Genomic DNA, 19,149 nt, shown 5'->3' with positions numbered 1-19,149 from the left:
GTGTGAGGCCCTCCCTGATTTCAATCCCAACACCACCAAAAAAAGAGAAAGAGAGAGAGAAAGGGGGGAGGGGAGGGAGCGGAGAAAAAACAAACCAATCTATATTGGGATATCACCTTTGGTGTATTCCCATCAGCAGTGAATAAGAGTTCCTGCTGCTCAAGTCCTTGTCAGCATGTGGTGTTCTCAGTGTTTTAGATTTTTATCATTCTAATAGGCATATAATGGTATTTCATTGTTGTTTCTTTTATATATATATATATATACACACACACACACACACACACACACACACACATATATGTAAATATTAAATGTGTATTTAATTGTGGTAAAATACACAAACATAAAATTTATTATCTTGCTTACTTAAAGTGTAAGAGATGAGTAGCATTAAGTACACTCACATTGTTGTACAATCAGTCTCCAGAACATTTCATTCTGCAAAACTCTGACCAAGATCAAAGTGTTGACCACTTTGTTTTCTTCTGAAACTCTTTCTTTGGTTTACAGATAGTCCTTCACATTGTGTGGAAACATTCCTGGTATCTTCCAGTATGTCCAATTTTTCCCCTTCTCATAAGGAGATTTGATTTGAATCAGATTTGATTAGGGCCCATACTAATGGCTTCATTTAACTTATTCATCTTCTTAAGATCCTATCTCAAAATATAGATGTATTTTTGAGGAACTGAGAGTTAGGATTTCAAACATGAATTCTGGAGGCACACACTTCTGCCTAATACCCCTTAAACAACTTCTATTCTCTCCTTTCCTTGGCCATTAGCAACCACCCTTCAACTTTCTGTTTCTATGAATAGGTTCTTCGTATAAGTAGAATCAACCAGTATTTGTCTCTTTGTGATTAGCTATTTCACTTATCGTAATTCCTCAAGGTTCATGTATATTGTTGCATATGTTACGATTTTCTTCTTTCTAAAGCTGAATCATCTCCCATTGTATATAATGAACCATTTTGTTTATCCACTTATCCACTGATGGAGACCTGTGTTGTCCCCACCTTTTGGCTATTATGAAATTATCATAAATATGGGTATACAAATACATGCTGAAGACCCTACTTCTGATTCCTTTGGTGTATACCCAGGAGTGGAATTGTCCTGAAAATTTTTCAGCAGCACTGAAGTTCTGGCTGTTTACCTCCTGTAGGCATGGGTGAATACTTACTGAAAATCTTTGCTTAGTATTTTAAACTAAGGCCTTAGGATAAGTTTTTTGTTCCTTACATGGTGCGTGTTACTCAAGTTATCATAAATGGGTATAACTCAGGAACATGTGAGATAAGAAACACCATAAATACTTTATCACATTAACTCAGGTATCATTCAGGCAATTTGTTACTTAGGCAATTACAATAAGAGATAAGCAATCTAGATCATATTTTTATTAAAAAGTTGAAGATACAAAAAAAGGAAATATAGAAAGCCAGTTATAAATTATATTTAAAAGGAATTTTTAAAATTTTCAAAATAACATGTCAATACTGAGTCATAATTAGCTTAACAGATCTTCAAGTTCTTAGCTGTGAAAAACAGAATCCTAATTTTGTTTGTAAAACAACAGGGAATTTGCCATCCACATCCTCATTTTCTTTCTTTCTTTTTTTTTTTTCTTTAGTGGTAAGGGCATGCATACTAGGCAAGTGCTCTAACACTGAGCTACAGTCCCAGCTCAAACCATCATTTTCAATGCAGGAACTCAAGTTATCTCCCTCTCCTCTACAAGAGAAGTAAAAAGAATCATGCATTTTTATTTATAAGACAGATCCCATACCCTTACACACATGAAAACCTAAATTTGTTTTTTAGGACTACTGAAATGTACTATAGAATGGAGAATAATAAAAAATGATAACTTCAAATATTAGCTCTAACTTTCTACTTTATAACAGTGAGCAAGTTACTTAACCTATCTCAGCCTACTCAACCTGTTTTATCAGCTAAAAAGTGGGAATATTAGAACTACACTTCCACAGTTATTAAGAGGATAAAATTATATATGGAAGTTGGCTGAGGCAGAAGGATCAAAGCCAGCCTCAGCAATGGCGAGGCGATAAGCAACTCAGTGAGACCCTGTCTCTAAAAAATAAAATACAAAATAGGTCTGGAGATGTGGCTCAGTGGTTGAGTGCCCCCGAGTTTAATTTCTGTTTACCCCCCAAAATTATACATGGAAGTATATATAAATGTATTATATGTAAATGTTAGTTTATGTAAAACGCCCAGCACACAGTATGCTTTCAATAAATGTTAACTGCAACATAAACTGCAAACCACATAGCCAACATCATATAACTTCTCACCTGACTGGAATGAATTAATAACTACCCACCTCCACTACTGTAAATGAGAGACTAATTATGAAAAGCAGGTGGGTAGATGATGAATAAAATTTTCTCAAATTGCTTCCAATGTATTTCTATTCTCTCCTAATTGTTAAACTATGCCAGAATAGCTTTGTTAGAATTTGCTGGGCTGGGGATGTGGCTCAAGCGGTAGCGTGCTCGCCTGGCATGCGTGCGGCCCAGGTTCGATCCTCAGCACCACATACCAACAAAGATGTTGTGTCCGCCGAAAACTAAAAAATAAATATTAAGATTCTCTCTCTCTTAAAAAAAAAAGTCAGATATATAAAAAAAAAAAAACAACTTATGCATCCATTAAAAAAAAAAAAAAAAAGAATTTGCTTTGCTAAGTAGGCTATGTCCTCAATTGGTTGTTGTTAAAAAAGAGACATAAGATACAGCATTATGTTCTTATTCTTTAGTACCACATAAGTCAGAAAAAGAAAAACAGCATCTATGTGGTCTTGAGTATTTTATGAATATCCAAGATATGTCGATTTTTTTTTTCCTTTGGAGTACTGGGGACTGAACTCAAGGCCACTTGGCCACTGAGCCACATCCTCAGACCTCTTTTGTACTTTATTTCGAGACTGAGTTGCTAAGTGCCTTGCTTTTTGCTAAGGATGGCAGTGAACTTGTGATTCTTCTGCCTCAGCCTCCCAAGCCACTGGGATTACAGGTGTGTGCCACTACACCCAGCTTAGGTTATGTGGATATTTATGGTAAGATTAAAATAATTTTTAAAAATTGTACAACTTAAAAATATCAACAGCGCCCGGTGCAGGGGTGCATGCCTGTAATCCCAGCTACCAGAGAGATTGAGGAGGTAGGATCTCAAGTTTAAGGTCAGAGTAAGCAATTTAGCAAGACTGTGTCTCCCCACTCTTAAAAATGGTGGAGAGGGGGGCCTGGAGATGTAGCCCAAGGACAGAGAGCTTGCCTAGCATGGACAAAACCCTGGGTTCAATCTCCAGTAACAAAATAATAATAAAAATAAAATAGTAGTGTAATAATAATAAAATCAATAGCTTATGCTAACATATATACTCACTTCCCAAACAGAATATAAGAAAAAAATCTGTCTTTATAATTTCAAATTAGAGGAAATTTTATAATTGTCTATGTTGGTCCATCTTCAACCATGTTATTATCAAAAATGTCTTTATTATGGGCCGGGGTTGTGGTTCAGAGGTAGAGCTTGCCTAGTATGTGTGAGGCACTGGGTTCGATCCTCAGTCCCACATTTAAAAAAATAAAGACATTGTGTCCACCTATAACTAAAAATATATATATATTTTTAAAAAGTCTTTATGATCTTTTACTATGGTACATAATAAAAAATATCACTGGAAAGACTTCAAAGTAATTTTTACATATATAAGATTTCATATATATAAATGAAAATATGTAAATATAATGTATATATTTCTATATGTAATATATATCAAGAATGATGTTCAAAATATTTTCTACAAATATAAAGCCATTAATATAATAAGACATAGTACCACTGCAGAAATGAAATAATGTTGAAATATCACACTCTTTTTCCTACATACTATCTCTATGACTTGTGTGGAGAAATTATATGGCCACAGATGAAACAGGAGGAAGCCAAAAAACTTAATCAAGCAAGGGCAAAGTTTATCAAAATGTGAGGCAAGGGCTGGGGCTGTAGCTCAGTGGTAAAGCGCTTACCTGACATGTGTGAGGCATTGGGTTTGATCCTCAGCATCACATAAAAATAAACAAAACAAAATAAAGGCATGTGTCCCTCTACAACTACAAAAATTTTTTTTTTAAAATGTGAGGCAAGTTGATGGAGAAGCTTAGCCCTCAGAGTTGTTTTATCTGGAAAACCCCAAACTTTCCTGATTTCTTATACAAAAGTCACAGTCTACAGTTGAATTTCTAAAATTTTGAATAGCAGTTTGCAATTTGTTTTGTAACATCCCTGTTTTTCTCTTATAAGCTCGTGATTTTCTGTGGAATTATTTAAAAGAACCCATTTTAATTCAGCACAATTCAAATATTATAGATACCATAAGGCACTTTTAAGTAAGGAGGAAAGAGGGTGGGGAGGGGATAAAAAAGGTACAGGGAATTTCTCAAGGTGGGAAAAAATTTCAGGAATAACATTTTATAAAAGACAGCAGAAACTACTTTAGGAAATGCAAAATATGTTCTAAGTGCTTCATTTGCATAAAGTAGAATAATTCAGGCAATTTAACTCAATAGTCACTTAATGAACACTTAGGGTAGCCAAAGAAAGGAGAGGATATTCAAAGTCACGCCTCCCTTCTGGCCTACCCTGTAGGAGGGCCCCTAGCAGAAGACAGGGAGTTGATCCCCCCACAGGTCTTTGGTCCCAACATCCAGGGAGTACTGGAGGACCTCCAGCTCAGATGCTATTTCCGTTGCTTCAGGCTAACTGGAAGATGGCAGGGACAGTCAAGCCAGGTGGGTGGTCTGAGCACTTTGCTGGCTGCTGGGAACAATCCTCCTAGTGAGATCAGATGTAAGGAGTCAAAAGAAGGAATCTGCAGGGATTACTGCCTCGTTAGCATTTTTTTGTCGGGTTTTAAAACTTTGCTTCTTAAACTTGGTGCGCTGGCTGAATTTTAATTCAAATCATCCAAATCTCCTTTCCCTGGGCCATGTGGAATCCTTCCAAAGCCTGCCTGGAACGGTTAAATCACTCTGTATGACCGAACAGTTTTTGATGAAATGTTCTTTGAAAAATCTGAACAGCAGCAAAGAGCGAAAACACACGCTCTCATAAAACAGGAGAAAGTTTTCGACGCACTCCCACCTGTTTTGAGTGAAAGTTATAAAACACCCCCCCCTTTCCTTGTAATGGCAAATCTCACTTCTAGAAATCTCCAAATCAAGTCACAAGTCAAATTATCCCTTCCTAACCGTTAGAATGATGAAAGGAAGCGTACCACGAAGAGGTTTTTTTTTTTTTAAAGTTACTTTAATGATGTTAATGGGGAAGGGTGTGGAAAGAAATTCATTTTTATTTTTTCATGCAGAAGTGACACAACATATTCTTGAACAACGAGAATAAGGTCCCAATCGGAATCCCCTATTAAAACCAGCGATTCCCCACAGCAAATCAAGCTCGGTAACTCCGGGCAAAGCACCCGGGTTCCCCGTAAGCCTCTGCCACAGGTGGACGCGGAGCAGTTCAGACACTCGGCCGCCATCGGGTCCCTGCGCCAGAGACTAGCCACGCGGGCGCGCTCGAGGTCCCGGGCTCTTTGTCGAAAGCGCCGCGCGGCGCCGGACTCTTTTGGTTACGCGGCGGGTCCGGGCCATCCCGGTCCCTCATCCCTCCCCCATCCCCGGCATCCAGGGCCCCAGCGCAGGCCACAGACTCCCACTTTCCGGGCGCCCACTAACCACGGAGCGCTTCCACACAAACGCCGCCCGATCCACGCGCGAGGGGCTGGGCTTCTCCCCAGGCCAAGATCTCCGAAGTCCGCCCCCATCCCCGCCTCCCGAGCTTACCGCTTTGAGATCCAGGACGCCGTCCTTGGCCTCCTGCAGCAGCGACACGAACTTGGTGGTGAGCAGCCCCAGGCTTTTCTCATGCCTGCTGCTGCCGCCCCCGACGCTCCCGAGCTGCGGCGGCGGCTGCGGAGGCTGCCCCTGGGGAGGCTGAGGCTGAGGACGCTGGCCCTGGCCCTGGCCCTGCGGTGTCTGCTGGCCCGAGCTCGCGGGCTCGGCCGCCGCCATCGCGTCCCGGCGCCGGGGTGGTCGGGCCCGCGCGCACCGCGCTCCCCGCCCTGCCCGCGGCCACCTGCCGGGTGGGCTCCGCGGCGCCGCTCCCCCGCCCGCAGAGAGCCGCCCGGAGGGTCGCGGGCTCCTGCAAACAACAGGTGCGCGGCGCCCACCGGACTCGGGGCCGCTCGGCCGCTCCGCCCCCTCCCGAGCCTGTGGAAGCGTGAATGCAGCCCACGACCGAGGGGAGGGGGAGTGGAAACAAGAAGGGGCTGCGAGGGGGTGGGGACCGGAGTTTAAATGGCAGGAAGTGACGCCGCGGCCCGCCGTTGCCTGGAAACGCATTTTTCTGTAGGAGGGAGGAGCGCTCCGGGAGGAAGGGGGGCGACGGGCAGTGATATTTCACACTTGCCGCCTTGCGGCTCGAGAGCAGTTCTGAGGGATAGTGATCTCACGTAACTACACGGGGAGAAAGAAGGGGGGAAAGGAAGGAGAGAAGAAAAACTTCTTTCTGGGCCGAAAGTATGTCTAGCGGCCAAAATTTCTGAGCTGAGAAGTTGGTCGGCTTTTCAGTTTGTAAAACTGCGCGAGATTAGCGGTTGGTCGCTTTCTGTCCTTGGGAGGGTTTGGCTGTCCTTGCTCTTTTCGAATTTTAGCATTATCTGCGAACATTTCAGTGACTTGAATCAAGTGCAAGCTTTTATTCCACAGCTCATCTTTTTAGATTATGATATGGGGAAATGGAATCTTGGAGTTTTAGGATTGGTTTTATCCTCATTCGCAAACTTTTCTAAAACCTTTACTTCACAGATGGAATAACTGACATGTAGAGGGAAAGATTGTGAATTGCCACAGTTCTTGCTATTAGGTCCTGGATGTATTATTTGAAATATGAAGCAGTTGCTGTTCTTGTGCTTCATTGATATCCTATTATTGATCATACTTGAGATCCCACAGATTGAGTAACGGAAAGGCGCCCCCCGCATTTTATTTACAAACACTTGAGAATAAGGAGAAAATTTTAAATGGTTTTTGTCAGAACACTTTGTATAGCTTACACTCAACAGATATTAGCTGAACAAAAACTCTACATGTCAGAAATTAATGAAGGAAGTTTCATGAAAGAAAGATTTTGTTTAATTTTTTTTTTTTTTAAACTAGCAGGGGCTGGGGATGTGGCTCAAGCGGTAGCGCGCTCGCCTGGCATGCTTGCGGCCCGGGTTCGATCCCCAGCACCACATACAAAACAAAGATGTTGTGTCCGCCAACAACTAAAAAATAAATATTAAAAAAAAACTAGCAAAAAAAAGAATCGCTGAAATGAAAGGGGAAACTAACACCACCACTAACTGTCAAAGCTGAACACACCATTTTTAGCAAAAATGTTGTTTCCCATGCACAAGGCACAGCCATTATTTCAATCAAGGTACACTACAAACAAAATTTGGGATTGATAATCTGAAATAAAATGTGAAAAAATTAGTTGATACAGTCACTTTTGAATAATTTATCCTAGAATAGTTGTACTTTGTGATTTAACCTTTGCCTAAATCATCAACAATTTTTTTCAATTAGTTTTTTTTTTTTTTTTTTTTTTTGTTAACCAACAGTGCTTCTTAAGAAGATTTTAATTTAAAGAGGGAACAGTCTGCTTTATTTGCTGGAATTGATAAAAATTGTTATTTTAAAAACAGTTTATGCAGTGTCTCAGTGAACTCAGGCTGCCATAACTAAGTACCATGAACTGAGGTGGCTTAAATAACAGAATTTTATTTTCTCACAATTCTGGAGGCTGCAAGTCCAAGATCAGGGAACCGTCATGTGATCCTAGTTTGCAGATGGTAGTTTTTTGCACTGTGTCTTCATGTAACTGGGAGAGAAGACCCTTTCAAGTTTCTCTTCTTATATGGGAACTAATTCCATTCTGAGGGGGCCATCTTCTGACTTCATCTGACTCTAATTCCTCCCAAAGGCCCCATCTCCAAAAGGCATCACATTGCGCATGTTAAAAGTTTCGACATAGGCTTAGGCAGGAGTATTGCGAGTTCAAAGCCAGCCTCAGCAACAGTGGGGGGGGGCACTAAAGCAACTCAGTGAGACCTTGTCTCTAAATAAAATACAAAATAAGGCTAGGGATGTGGCTCAGTGGTTGAGAGCCCCTGGGTTCAAACCCTGGTACACCCCACCCCGCTGCCCCACCAAAAAAAAAAAAAAGTTTCAACATATGAATTTGGGGGAAGCTTGATTTAGACCATAACATGTACTATTATTAGTTTAAAATACTGATCTTCATAATTTTGAAAATATATTTTCATGTCATTTCATAAGATTTTCTACAAAGCATCTATTATACTATTAATGATACTGATAGGTCACTTGAAAGTTTGCATTGTTATTTGTGTTTTTCACAATTTTTCATTTGCTTAATAAATTATCCAAGGTTCAAATAGAAAGTTTTCATAAATTGGTAGCCATTTCAGTTAGCCTTCAAAATCTTGTATGTCAGAGTGGCTAAAAAAAATCACACCAGTGGTTCCCAAACTTTAGGGAGAAAACTCATTTCAAGTGTTTGTTACAAATGCAGATTCTTTTTTATTTTTTAATATTTTTCAGTTGTCAGTGGACCTTTATTTTATTTAAATGCAGTGCTGAGAATCGAACCCAGTGCCTCACACATGATAGGCAATTACTCTACACTGAGCCACAATCCTGACCTACAAATGCATGTTCTTAAACACAAACCATAGAGATTAAATTAGCATTTGATATGAGAATATGATGTGGGAATCTGCATTTTTCATACTTTCAGTTTATCCACAGTATATAGTCATTCTTTGGGAAGCACTTTGTAGCATCATCAAAAACATCTGCTTCCTAAAACTGCTGAAGATAGAGACTGATAATGCAGAAGCTTTTTAAATGTTGCTGGATCTTTTTGAAATTTCTGTTAATAAAATTATTTAATATAATTTTTAAAAATCAGAATACTAATAACCTTTAAGAAAATGCTGTTGGACACTTTTGTAATATATTAATCTGACTCTGATTTCTTTATCCTTTTGACTCTAAAAGAGACAGTTCTCAAAAGTTTATCAGTTATTTGTCATTTCTGACAATGGCATAAGAATTCTTTATGTTTTAACAGCAAGCTGTAGGTCATATATTTTTATACTATAGTAGTCCAGTTGAACTAAGTGTATGCCATTGGCCTATGGGTTAATAAATGCATGACAATAATTCTTTATTAAATTCAGATTTAATTCACTAGATTAGTAGGGCAGACACTGTGATCTATAATACTATTGTTTATATGTTTCTGATTAAATGTTCATTATTTTTATACTAGTGTAACTCCTTAGCTAGTTCAGGATGTGGGTGAGGTATAGGAGACTTACTTATTTTAAAATCAACAAAATGATTTATTAGACCAGATAGTTTGTTGGATTTAGGAATTTCACATATATCATTTTCACATGTCCAGGATCAATTAAAAATATGTATGGTTTTGTCATAGTGGTCCATATATAAGAAAAGTCAATCACACTATTTATTTGTGGATATTGGCAGACTGATTTTTAAATGTGTTAACCTATTTAATGGTTGTGCTCAGTTGGAACTTTCAACTCAGATCTCCAATGAACTAAACAAACCTCCATCAAAAGACTACTTACATCCCATGGCTGTAATCTGTTCTAAAATAAAATTTGACTTTGTGTTTTTCCTTTCAAAACCTTCTAACACACCAACATTTGTCTTTTACACTGTCTGGGTTTAAAAAAAAATTAAAGGGATATGTTTCAAGATGATTATGGATTCTCTTATGATAAATAGCATTATTTTTGTTCACTCACTACATGCATTGTACAGCAATATGCTACATGATTCAAAGACCTTGTCTTCAGAGGTTGGTATCCTGTAACTACAAACAGGAGATCCAGCTTATTCAAACATACATAAAAATACAATTTGCACACATCAGAGATTTTAAGTCATATTTACTGATTTTGACTCTTCCTATTGCCTTGTCAAAGCAACTTACAAAAAAAGCACATATATCAAAATGATATGATATTTAAAGGAACACATTTTTTCTAAAGTTCTAGAGAAGGTTATGAGAATTTTAATTCTCACCTTCATTAGGTTAATGCTTGTGATCTGGAATGTGGGTTCCGAACTTTAGGTGTAGAAACCACAGAAATTTCAATATAGAAATAATAAATCCAAGTTTGTTGTAACAAAAAAAAATATAATTCAACTAGGATACACTGGAAAGTTTATTTATGCTCCAACAACCTTCTGTCTGTCTACTCTTGTAGATAAAATAGAAAGGCAAATTATGGTCAAAGATTTACCAAAGCTGCATATCATTAAGACCTTCTTGGAAAACCAAGTTGCCAGGCAACTCTCCTATTATAAACACCTTTGATACTACCATTTCTTTTGAGATTTTAGTAGATAAAAGTTATCACTACACCATCAAAGCATAAGATGAATGCTTGTCCAGATAATGAGCTACCACGTAAAGACCTCCTGTTTACTATGCATTCCCCAGTTAGGAACACAAACTTATACATAGTACTTCAGATGCACCTAAGACTCTACGTCAACTCTCTTTGGTGGTTCTAAGTCAAAAGCTTTGTAGTCAAAAAGATAATTTGTCACTACTATACAGTATCCATACCATTCCATTCTTTATGCAGGAAGCCTACAACCCTACAATGGATAATAAAACTCTCAAGGTATACTAAGAAGCATCTGAGAATTAAACACAAAAGTACCAATTGATCTTGTTCTACTTTAACAAACTTTTATTTATAAAGTATATTTATATAATGATATATATAGTCTATTTATAAAAATATTAGATAATTTCTTAGCAAAAGTTCAAATTCATTGATGGATGTGTTTCCACTGAGCCACATTAGGTATGTCCATTACCAAATAACATGTTTTTAGAATTTCTGGAGGAAAACTGCCATGTAAAAACATTTTTTTAACAAAAGAACAGAAATACCACCTTTCACCTTTGGAATCTTTCCTCAATGAGTAAAACACTCAATAATTTATCTGTCTTCTCTAATCTATGGTATATTTACTGCTAATGTTATACAGAACAATTTGAGCTGAGTATAAAACTGTTTTTTTTTGTTTTTTAATATTTGTATAATTAATATGGATTAGAAAAATTACACATAACTAGAACATTAAATAGTGACCATCTATGTTTAAATTGTAGCTAAAAGTTATTTAATTTTTAAAAGTAAGTCAATTTTAGGAAAACTTATAAGAAGCCAATAGTCTGTGTTGTATGCAATTATGGCAAAAATTGTGAAAGAACGAATGATGCATAAGGATTTTTGTTCAGCATCATAATTAGTTGATTTGGCAAGCAGTTATTGACCATTAGCTGACAAAAAGAAAACAATTTCATTATTATAGACTTTAGACAAATGTTCACCACAAAGGTTTGGCTCTGAAAATTCAGAATCTTTATGTGGATTATATCCTTAAAAGATCAGCCACAGATTTCATATGTTCAATAATGTTCACAAAATAATAGGTGAGGCATGCCAGCACAGTTAGGGAAGGTTTTTGTTGATTTTAAAATACAAACCAAGTCCTCTTTATGGAAGGAAGGAGGGAGGGAGGGAGGGAAAAAAGAGGGAGGGAGCGAAGAAAAGGAAAGGAAGATAGTTAAATCTGCCAATCAAGAAACTCCCTCCCACTACCAAAGGTTTAAAACCAATGGAAAGAAGTGATAAAGGCAGATCCTCAAGATCTTCCACCATACCCTAATCTCAATGTCTCAAGCGAACAGAATTTAAAATAAGAGAGGTGCATTACCAATAAATACAGTAAGTAGATAAAAACAAAAAACTGTCTAACAAAAATAAGATAACCCACTGAAAGCAATGGCAGTTGGAAGAGTTCAAGTGGAACTATGAGAGGAAGTGGGAGAGGAAGGATCATAGAACCATGAAGTGTGTTGAAATTATCTACTATAGCCAATACTGCCAGGCTGCAATTAAAATCCTAGAAAGATTTCAGAGACTTTTTTTGTTACTGAACCTAGGCCACAAATTTTCATGGTTGTAGAAGGAACCATTTCTTTAGGTTTAAATGAAAACATACTTATTTGAAGAGTTTGATAAAATGGGGGAAAACATCCAACTTCATTTATAACTCACATGCTTGCTTAGATGGATGTGTACATGAGCAGACTATAGTTTGTACAGTTCTTGAAGGAAGATAAGAAAAAAACTCAGTCTAACTTCATATGTAACAACTTTACTTCTAAGTTTAGCCCTTCCCAAACCTGGTAAGAGTCAAGGTAGAAAATTGCAGAGCAACCCCATATTGGAGGAAAACTGGTGCAGTAAATTGCTGTGGGAAGAGTGTTTTGATTTGGTAAGTCTTGAATAAGACTCCACAGATGGATGCATCTATAATTCATTTCTCACTGTGCATATAAACCAAATAAAAGGTGCCCACTAGAGGAAGAATTCTCACCATCTCTTCAGGGCCTGAACATATCCTCAACTAGACCCTGTGGTAAGATCAGGGAGGTTTTACTTGGTTCAGGCCTGTGTTCCAGGACATATGTATTTGTTTTGCTTTGTGGGTGGGTGCCCATCTGCCAGATTCAACAATTCTTTCCAGCAGTGAGAATGTTTTATATGTTTCCTAATACCTGTACAAAAAAAAAAAAAAAAAAGAGGGGATAAATTGTTATCCTTAAAAAAAAAAAACTCAGCATCTGGCATGATGTGAATGAGCATATTTGGATTCCAATGGATGAGAGTAGGTAGAATATCTTTTTAAATTACCCTCTAGAATATTAAAGTAGAATCTCCATATTTAACATTCTAACCCTGAAGCAGCTCAGCAATCTCAGAAAGGGCATGCCTTGACTTTGGAAATTTGATGAGTTGGATGTACACTAGTATATAAGTTGGCCCAAGGATACATGCATTAGAACCTAAGTACACAATATAGTATATAATCTGGACGTCATTATAGTGAGTTTGAATTGAGGAAATTTTAAATCAAGGTTTTGGATTCAAGGATATGTTTCTGGGTAAGCAACCCCTTCTTCAGAGACCCTATGATCCAGGAAGCCAAATGAGTTGTAAAATCCCTGTTATCTTGAACAATTTCTAGACAAATCTATCTCCCAACACACACAGAAAGGATCAATATAATGTCAATTTCTCTATCACACAAAATGACCTGAATTGCCTATTATGAATTGAGGGCTTTCTGTACCTCCTTCTCAAAGAAGTCACAACTGTCACCACGTAGAAATCATACATTCAAGTTTACATAATTATTACCATTTAATTATTAATAATGATTAAATAAGCTTCATGGAGTATTTGCTATTTCAGTCAACACTATACTGTATCACCTGCATTAACAAATTTGGGATGCTCAGGGGTATAGCTCAGTTGGTATACTTGCCTAGCATTCACAAGGACCCTAGGTTCAATCCCTAGCACTACCAGAGAGAGAGAGAGAGAGAGAGAGAGAGAGAGAGAGAGAGAGAGAAAAGAAAGAAGGAAGGAAGGAAGGAGGGAAGGAAGGAAGGAAGGAAGGAAGGAAGGAAGGAAGGAAGGAAGGAAGGAAGGAAAGAAAATTGGGGTCAACTATATTCTGAGTTCACCATCAGAAAGAAAACCTGACTTATGAATGGGTCTGTCTGGTATTGACTGCACAATTTCCACAGAACAGCTAACTTGTACCCTCATTTGTACATACCCACATGAAATAAGGAAATACTCATTTCCTCCAATAGGGTGAATAAACAACAATAGAGAATACTACTGAAAGTGGCCACAAGAAATCCCAGCTTCTTATATAATTATGGGTGATGGCATATATCATGAATAAATGGGTTAAGATTTTAACAAATTGGAGTATTAGGTTCAGCTAAAAATTGAACTCATTGTTGGCTGTCATTAAAATTCATGTCTCACATGGACTTGAATACCAGAGGAGAAAAAGGACAGGAAGAACACACATAATGTCAACTTGGCATGGCCAAGTTGATAAACACACTTTCTTAACCTGAAGAAGATACAGCAATATTTTAGTTATTTGAGATTTGGAATAGTTTTACCAAAAATGACATGTCAATATAGAATTATGTGGGCTAGATTATACTGCAATAACAAAACCCCAAATCTCATTTCTCTTAGGTATATACTTAGGAATGGAATTATTGGTCATATGAAAACCCTGTGTTTAGCTATCTGAAGGACTGCCAGATGGTTCTCTGAAGTTCTTGTATCATTTTACATTCCTACCAGCAGTGTGTGAGGGTTCACATTGCTTCACATCCTTGCCAACACTTCTTATTGCCTATCTTTAAATTATAGCTATCCTAATTTATGAGAAGTGTTATCTTGTGATTTTTGATTTGCTTTTCTTTAATAATTAATGTTGTTGAGCAACCTTTCACATGCTTATTGGCCATTTGTATTTCTTTATCTGGATGTCTGTTCAGACTCCTTTGCTCAGTTTTGCTGTTGTTGTGTTGGAGTTTTAAATATTTTTCAAAATTTTTATTTTAAATTGTGGTACAATACATATAAAATTTACTATCTCTATTTTGGGGGGGGGGTTACTGGGGATTGAATTCAGGGGCACTCAGCCCCTGAGCCATATCCCCAGCCCTATTTTGTATTTTTATTTAGAGACAGGGTCTCACTGAGTTGCTTAGTGCCACCACACCCAGCTTACTTTCTGTCTCTACAAATACATCTTTTAAGTACCCCATATAAATGTAATCATTTTGTACCTGGCTTATTTCACACAGCATTTATCCATGATATGGAATATGAGAATTCCCTTCTTTTTTTTTAAGGCTGATGAATATTCCATTGTACATATACACATCATATTTTGTTTCTATTCATCTATCAGTGGACATTTGGGTCACTTTCACCTTTCAGTTATCATGAATAATGCTATTGTTAACATCCGTGTAAGTATGTTTGAGACCCTGCTTTCAGTTCGGTTGGATATAAACTCAGAATTGGAATTATTGGATCATACAGTAAATCTATTTTAAATTTTTTGAGGAACTGCTGCACTTGCTGTACCACTCTACGTTCTTAGCAACAGTGCATAAGGGTTCCAGTTTTTCCTTCCTTGTAAACACTTCTTTCCTCCCCATTCTCTCCTTCTCTCTCATGGGTCTGAGGTGCTTCTTATTGTGACTTCATTTCATTTCCTTAATGATTAATGATATTGAACATTTTTTTCATGTTGGACATTTGCTACCTTCTTTGGGAGAATGTCTATTCAAGTTCTTTGCTCATTTTTTAATTGGGCTATTTGCTTGTTTTATTTTTAAAATATTTCTTAGTTTTAGGTTAACACAGTATCTTTATTTTATATTTATGTGATGCTGTGGATTGAACCCAGTGCCTCATGCATGATAGGTGAGCACTCTACCACTGAGCCACAACCCCAGCCGTAATTTTAGTTCTTTATCCATTCTGAATATTAACATATCAGATGATTTTCAAAAACTTTCCCCAATTTTAATGAAATCCAATTTGTCTATTTTATCTTTTGCTACTTATGTTTTTCATATTCAAGAAACCATTGCTATATTCTATGTCACAAAGTTTTTCTCTGAAGTTTTCTTCTAAGAGTTTCATAATTTTATCTCTTACATTTGGGTCTTTGATCCCCTTTATTTTTGTATATAGCATAAAGATATGACTTCATTCTATTGCATGTGGCTTTTTAGTTTTCTCCATACTATTTGTTGAAAAGATCTTTCTCACTGAATGGTTTTGGTACACTTGCTGAAAATCATTTGGCCACATATATCTTTATTTTTGGCTGTTATTCCATGTCAGTGGTCTATTTTCTGTCTTTATGTTGGTACCACTCTTATCATGATTACTGTAGCTTATTATTTTTTTTCCAAGATTGCTTTTGCTATTTGGGATCCCTTGAGATTCTGTTAAGTTTCAGATTTTTTTTTTCAAATTCTGTAAGAAACTTTGATTGGTTTAATGGGGCTGTTTATCGTTTACTCTTCAGTAAGAGTTCTTTAAAAGTTCTAGAGATAGGTCCCTTGTCAAACATGATTCACAATTTAATACCCTGTAGGTTTTTTTTTGTTGTTGTTGTTTTTTGTTTTTGCTTGTAGATAGTATTTTTAGAAGCACAAGTCTTTAAAATTTTCATGAAATTCATACATGTTTTTCTTTGGTTGTCTGGGCTTTTGTTGTAAAAAACTAGGAAATAATTGCTTAATACAGTCATAATATTTACACCTGTTTTTGTCTAAGAGTTTTACCTCATATGTTGGTCTTTGGTCCATTGTGAGGTGATATTTATGTTATAAGGTAAGGTTTCAATTCATTCTCTTGTATGTGAAATATCTGATATTCTCAGTGGCATTTATGTTAGCCACTATTAAATTTTCTGTTACCCTTGTCAAAATTCAATTAATCATAAATGTGAGGGATTGTCTCTGATCTTTCAATTCTATTCCATTCATCTACATGTCTATCCCTAGATCAGCAACATAAAGTTTATTAGTTTTCCAGTTGTTTTAAAATCAGGAAGAGTGAGTGCTCCAACTTTCTTCTTCTTTAAAGGTTATTTTGACTATTCTGTATATTTTAAATTTCTTGAATTTTAGGCCTTGTTTGTAATGATTCAAATTTTTGTTTTGTTGTATGCCATTAGGACAATTTTAAGTGGTTGTTTTATTTTTCTGTAGATATGGCTGTTTTTCTGGGAAGCAGGTCTGCAAAGCTTCTTGTGTTCACATGCCAGAAGGGGATGTGATTTTTTAACTGTATTTTTGTGGCTTCCTCAGCCACTACCCAAGTAATTACAATATGCATTACAAGTCATCTTTAGCATAATACTCATATAATCTGAAAAAATAAAATAACTATATAATTTTTAATTTCCTTACCCCAAATTTAAACTATTTTGTTACAAACCACTTTACATGTCGTCTAATTAGTCTTTTATATAAAAATTTGAATTCATTTTTATAATCTTCAAGTCTTTCAGTGGATTTGTTATTGTCTTGTATAACTTCCTTTCAGCCTTTTGGGTTTTCTTTAGCAATTCTCTTAAAGCAAGTTGGCTAGCAATGTTATTTTCTAGGTGTTAATTAGAATCTAGGCATGTTTTCATTTGGCATTTATTTTGAAGTTTGGGTTGATAGTTCCTTTTCTTCCACCACATCAAATACATGATTCTGACTTCTAGCCTGCATTATTTTTGATGTCAGCTATTACTGTTGATCCTCTTTCAGATGAATCAGTTTGCTCTTTCCAAGATTTTCCCAACAGTTTTTTTTTTTTAAATCTCCTGTCTTAGACTCTCATTATTTTACTGGTCTGTCTTCCGTTGTTTCAGATTTTAATATAAAGCTTACCTACAATGAAATGGGACTGTCTCCTTAAGAAGCATTTGATTTTTTTCTATTTCATTTATTTTTTCAAACTTAGTTTACTATTCATATTAGTTTTAAAAATGTGGTATTATATTTTGTTTCCTTTCAGAAATATAAGGGCATAGCACTCAGGAGTTCATTCTGCATACACAGCATTAAGAGGTGACAAGAATAAAATAACAATTAATGATCTGAGTGTTTCCAGTTGCAAAATCAAAACTCTCTTCATATACACTGACTAAAATGGAGAATGAGCATGGAACAGTAGTGCTCTTCTTCTGGAACAGACAATATTAATAAAACCTTAAATGCAATCTTTAATGAAAAGTCATATGCATTATAAATAGTGGTAGTAGGTGTGATGTGGAGATGGCTACATATGCTTTAAGAATGCCACATCTTTTATCATACAAATTTCAAATATTTCTTGGCTACATCTTATAAGCATTTTAAAAGAATGGAGCTACATCAACTAAAGGATAACCAATAAATATAATTAATTCTTCATTAACACAGAATGTTAACAACATTGATTAAAATATTTTCCCTCATATAGTCAAAATACTAATCTTCATTTACAAATCTGTAGGCAAACATGTAATTACCAAACAATGTATAGCACAGAAACAACAAAGTGTTGTAAGTCTAGTTATCATAATAGGTTTTCTAATACACATAATTATCAACAATTTATTATAAAAACCTACATATACAATTAATATTTGATCAAAAGTCTTTTTAAAATATATTCAAAATGAAATGTGTAGAAAGAGTCATTTCAAAGTCATAGCAGTTACTACTGTTACAATATTTAATCATTTTTACAATAGGTCTACCGGTCCATTTCAATTAAATTTGTTCTCAGAACCATCACATATCTTGTTGAATTTCATTTAGAGCACAAGCAAGTTGCTTAATTTTTTCTTCCATTGCTTTTTTGTTCTTGCATGTTTCTTCCAGAAGTTCACGCATTTCTTCTTCAACTTGATGCACCTAAATCAACATGTAAACTTTACTTTTTTTAATTTCCTAAAGAAAACGTACGTTAAATGCATTCTGAAAGAAAAAAGTCAACAACTTATTGTTATGTATTTTGTAATTTGTGACTCATTTAATAAGATAAGATTAGTAAAATATAACTTATTCAAATGTTATTAGGGAAAATACAATGTTTGTATAGTATAAAAAGTACTTTCATATATATTGATTTAGTTCTCATAAAGTCCTTGTGGAAAAGACATGGTAATATGTTTAAACTCTATTTTGGAGCATAGAGAATTTCTTTAAGGTTGTACAGTCGCTATGTATCACAGTGGGGGCAGAGTTTTCTGACTTATTCCTTCTATTATCATGTGTGGCCTATATATCTTCAGTCTTATGTTCAACTTAAAAAACATTTCTTCATAGATCTTCAAAACCTTCAAAATTTTTAAAACCTTGAAATAAACTTCCTCCCCAAAGAAACCTTTTTAATGTAGAACCTACTGCATTTCTGAAAGTGCTATTGATGGTTCCGTATTATCATTTTTAAGAGATCATTTTATAATTTATTCCTAACTTACATTTCCCTAGGTCCTCTGTATCTGACACTGTTAACTTCTGCTTGAAACATTCTTCTATA

At 36.1% G+C, this 19,149-nt stretch overlaps 2 protein-coding genes across 4 annotated transcripts in view; both read right to left on the bottom strand.

Moving 5' to 3' along the window:
- E2F5 (E2F transcription factor 5) overlaps positions 1–7,227 on the bottom strand; it is a 30,026-nt gene extending 22,799 nt beyond the window's left edge. The window contains exon 1 of the mRNA XM_081266842.1: positions 5,879–7,227. Within this exon, the coding sequence (XP_081122968.1) occupies positions 5,879–6,436 (558 nt within the window). The 5' untranslated portion in view covers positions 6,437–7,227. The remainder of the gene's footprint in view (positions 1–5,878) is intronic.
- Positions 7,228–18,001: 10,774 nt separating this feature from the next.
- LRRCC1 (leucine rich repeat and coiled-coil centrosomal protein 1) overlaps positions 18,002–19,149 on the bottom strand; it is a 34,939-nt gene continuing 33,791 nt past the window's right edge. For all 3 annotated transcript variants that reach the window (XM_081265863.1, XM_081265864.1, XM_081265865.1), the window contains one exon: positions 18,002–18,521. In XM_081265863.1, coding sequence (XP_081121989.1) covers positions 18,399–18,521 — 123 coding nt within the window. In that variant the 3' untranslated portion in view covers positions 18,002–18,398. The remainder of the gene's footprint in view (positions 18,522–19,149) is intronic.

The sequence above is a fragment of the Spermophilus citellus genome (assembly GCF_964194105.1).
Source record: "Spermophilus citellus genome assembly, chromosome: 14".
Taxonomy (NCBI): Eukaryota; Metazoa; Chordata; class Mammalia; order Rodentia; family Sciuridae; genus Spermophilus; species Spermophilus citellus.
The sequence above is the reverse complement of the archived record's forward strand: the minus strand, read 5'-3'. Positions and strand labels throughout refer to the sequence as shown.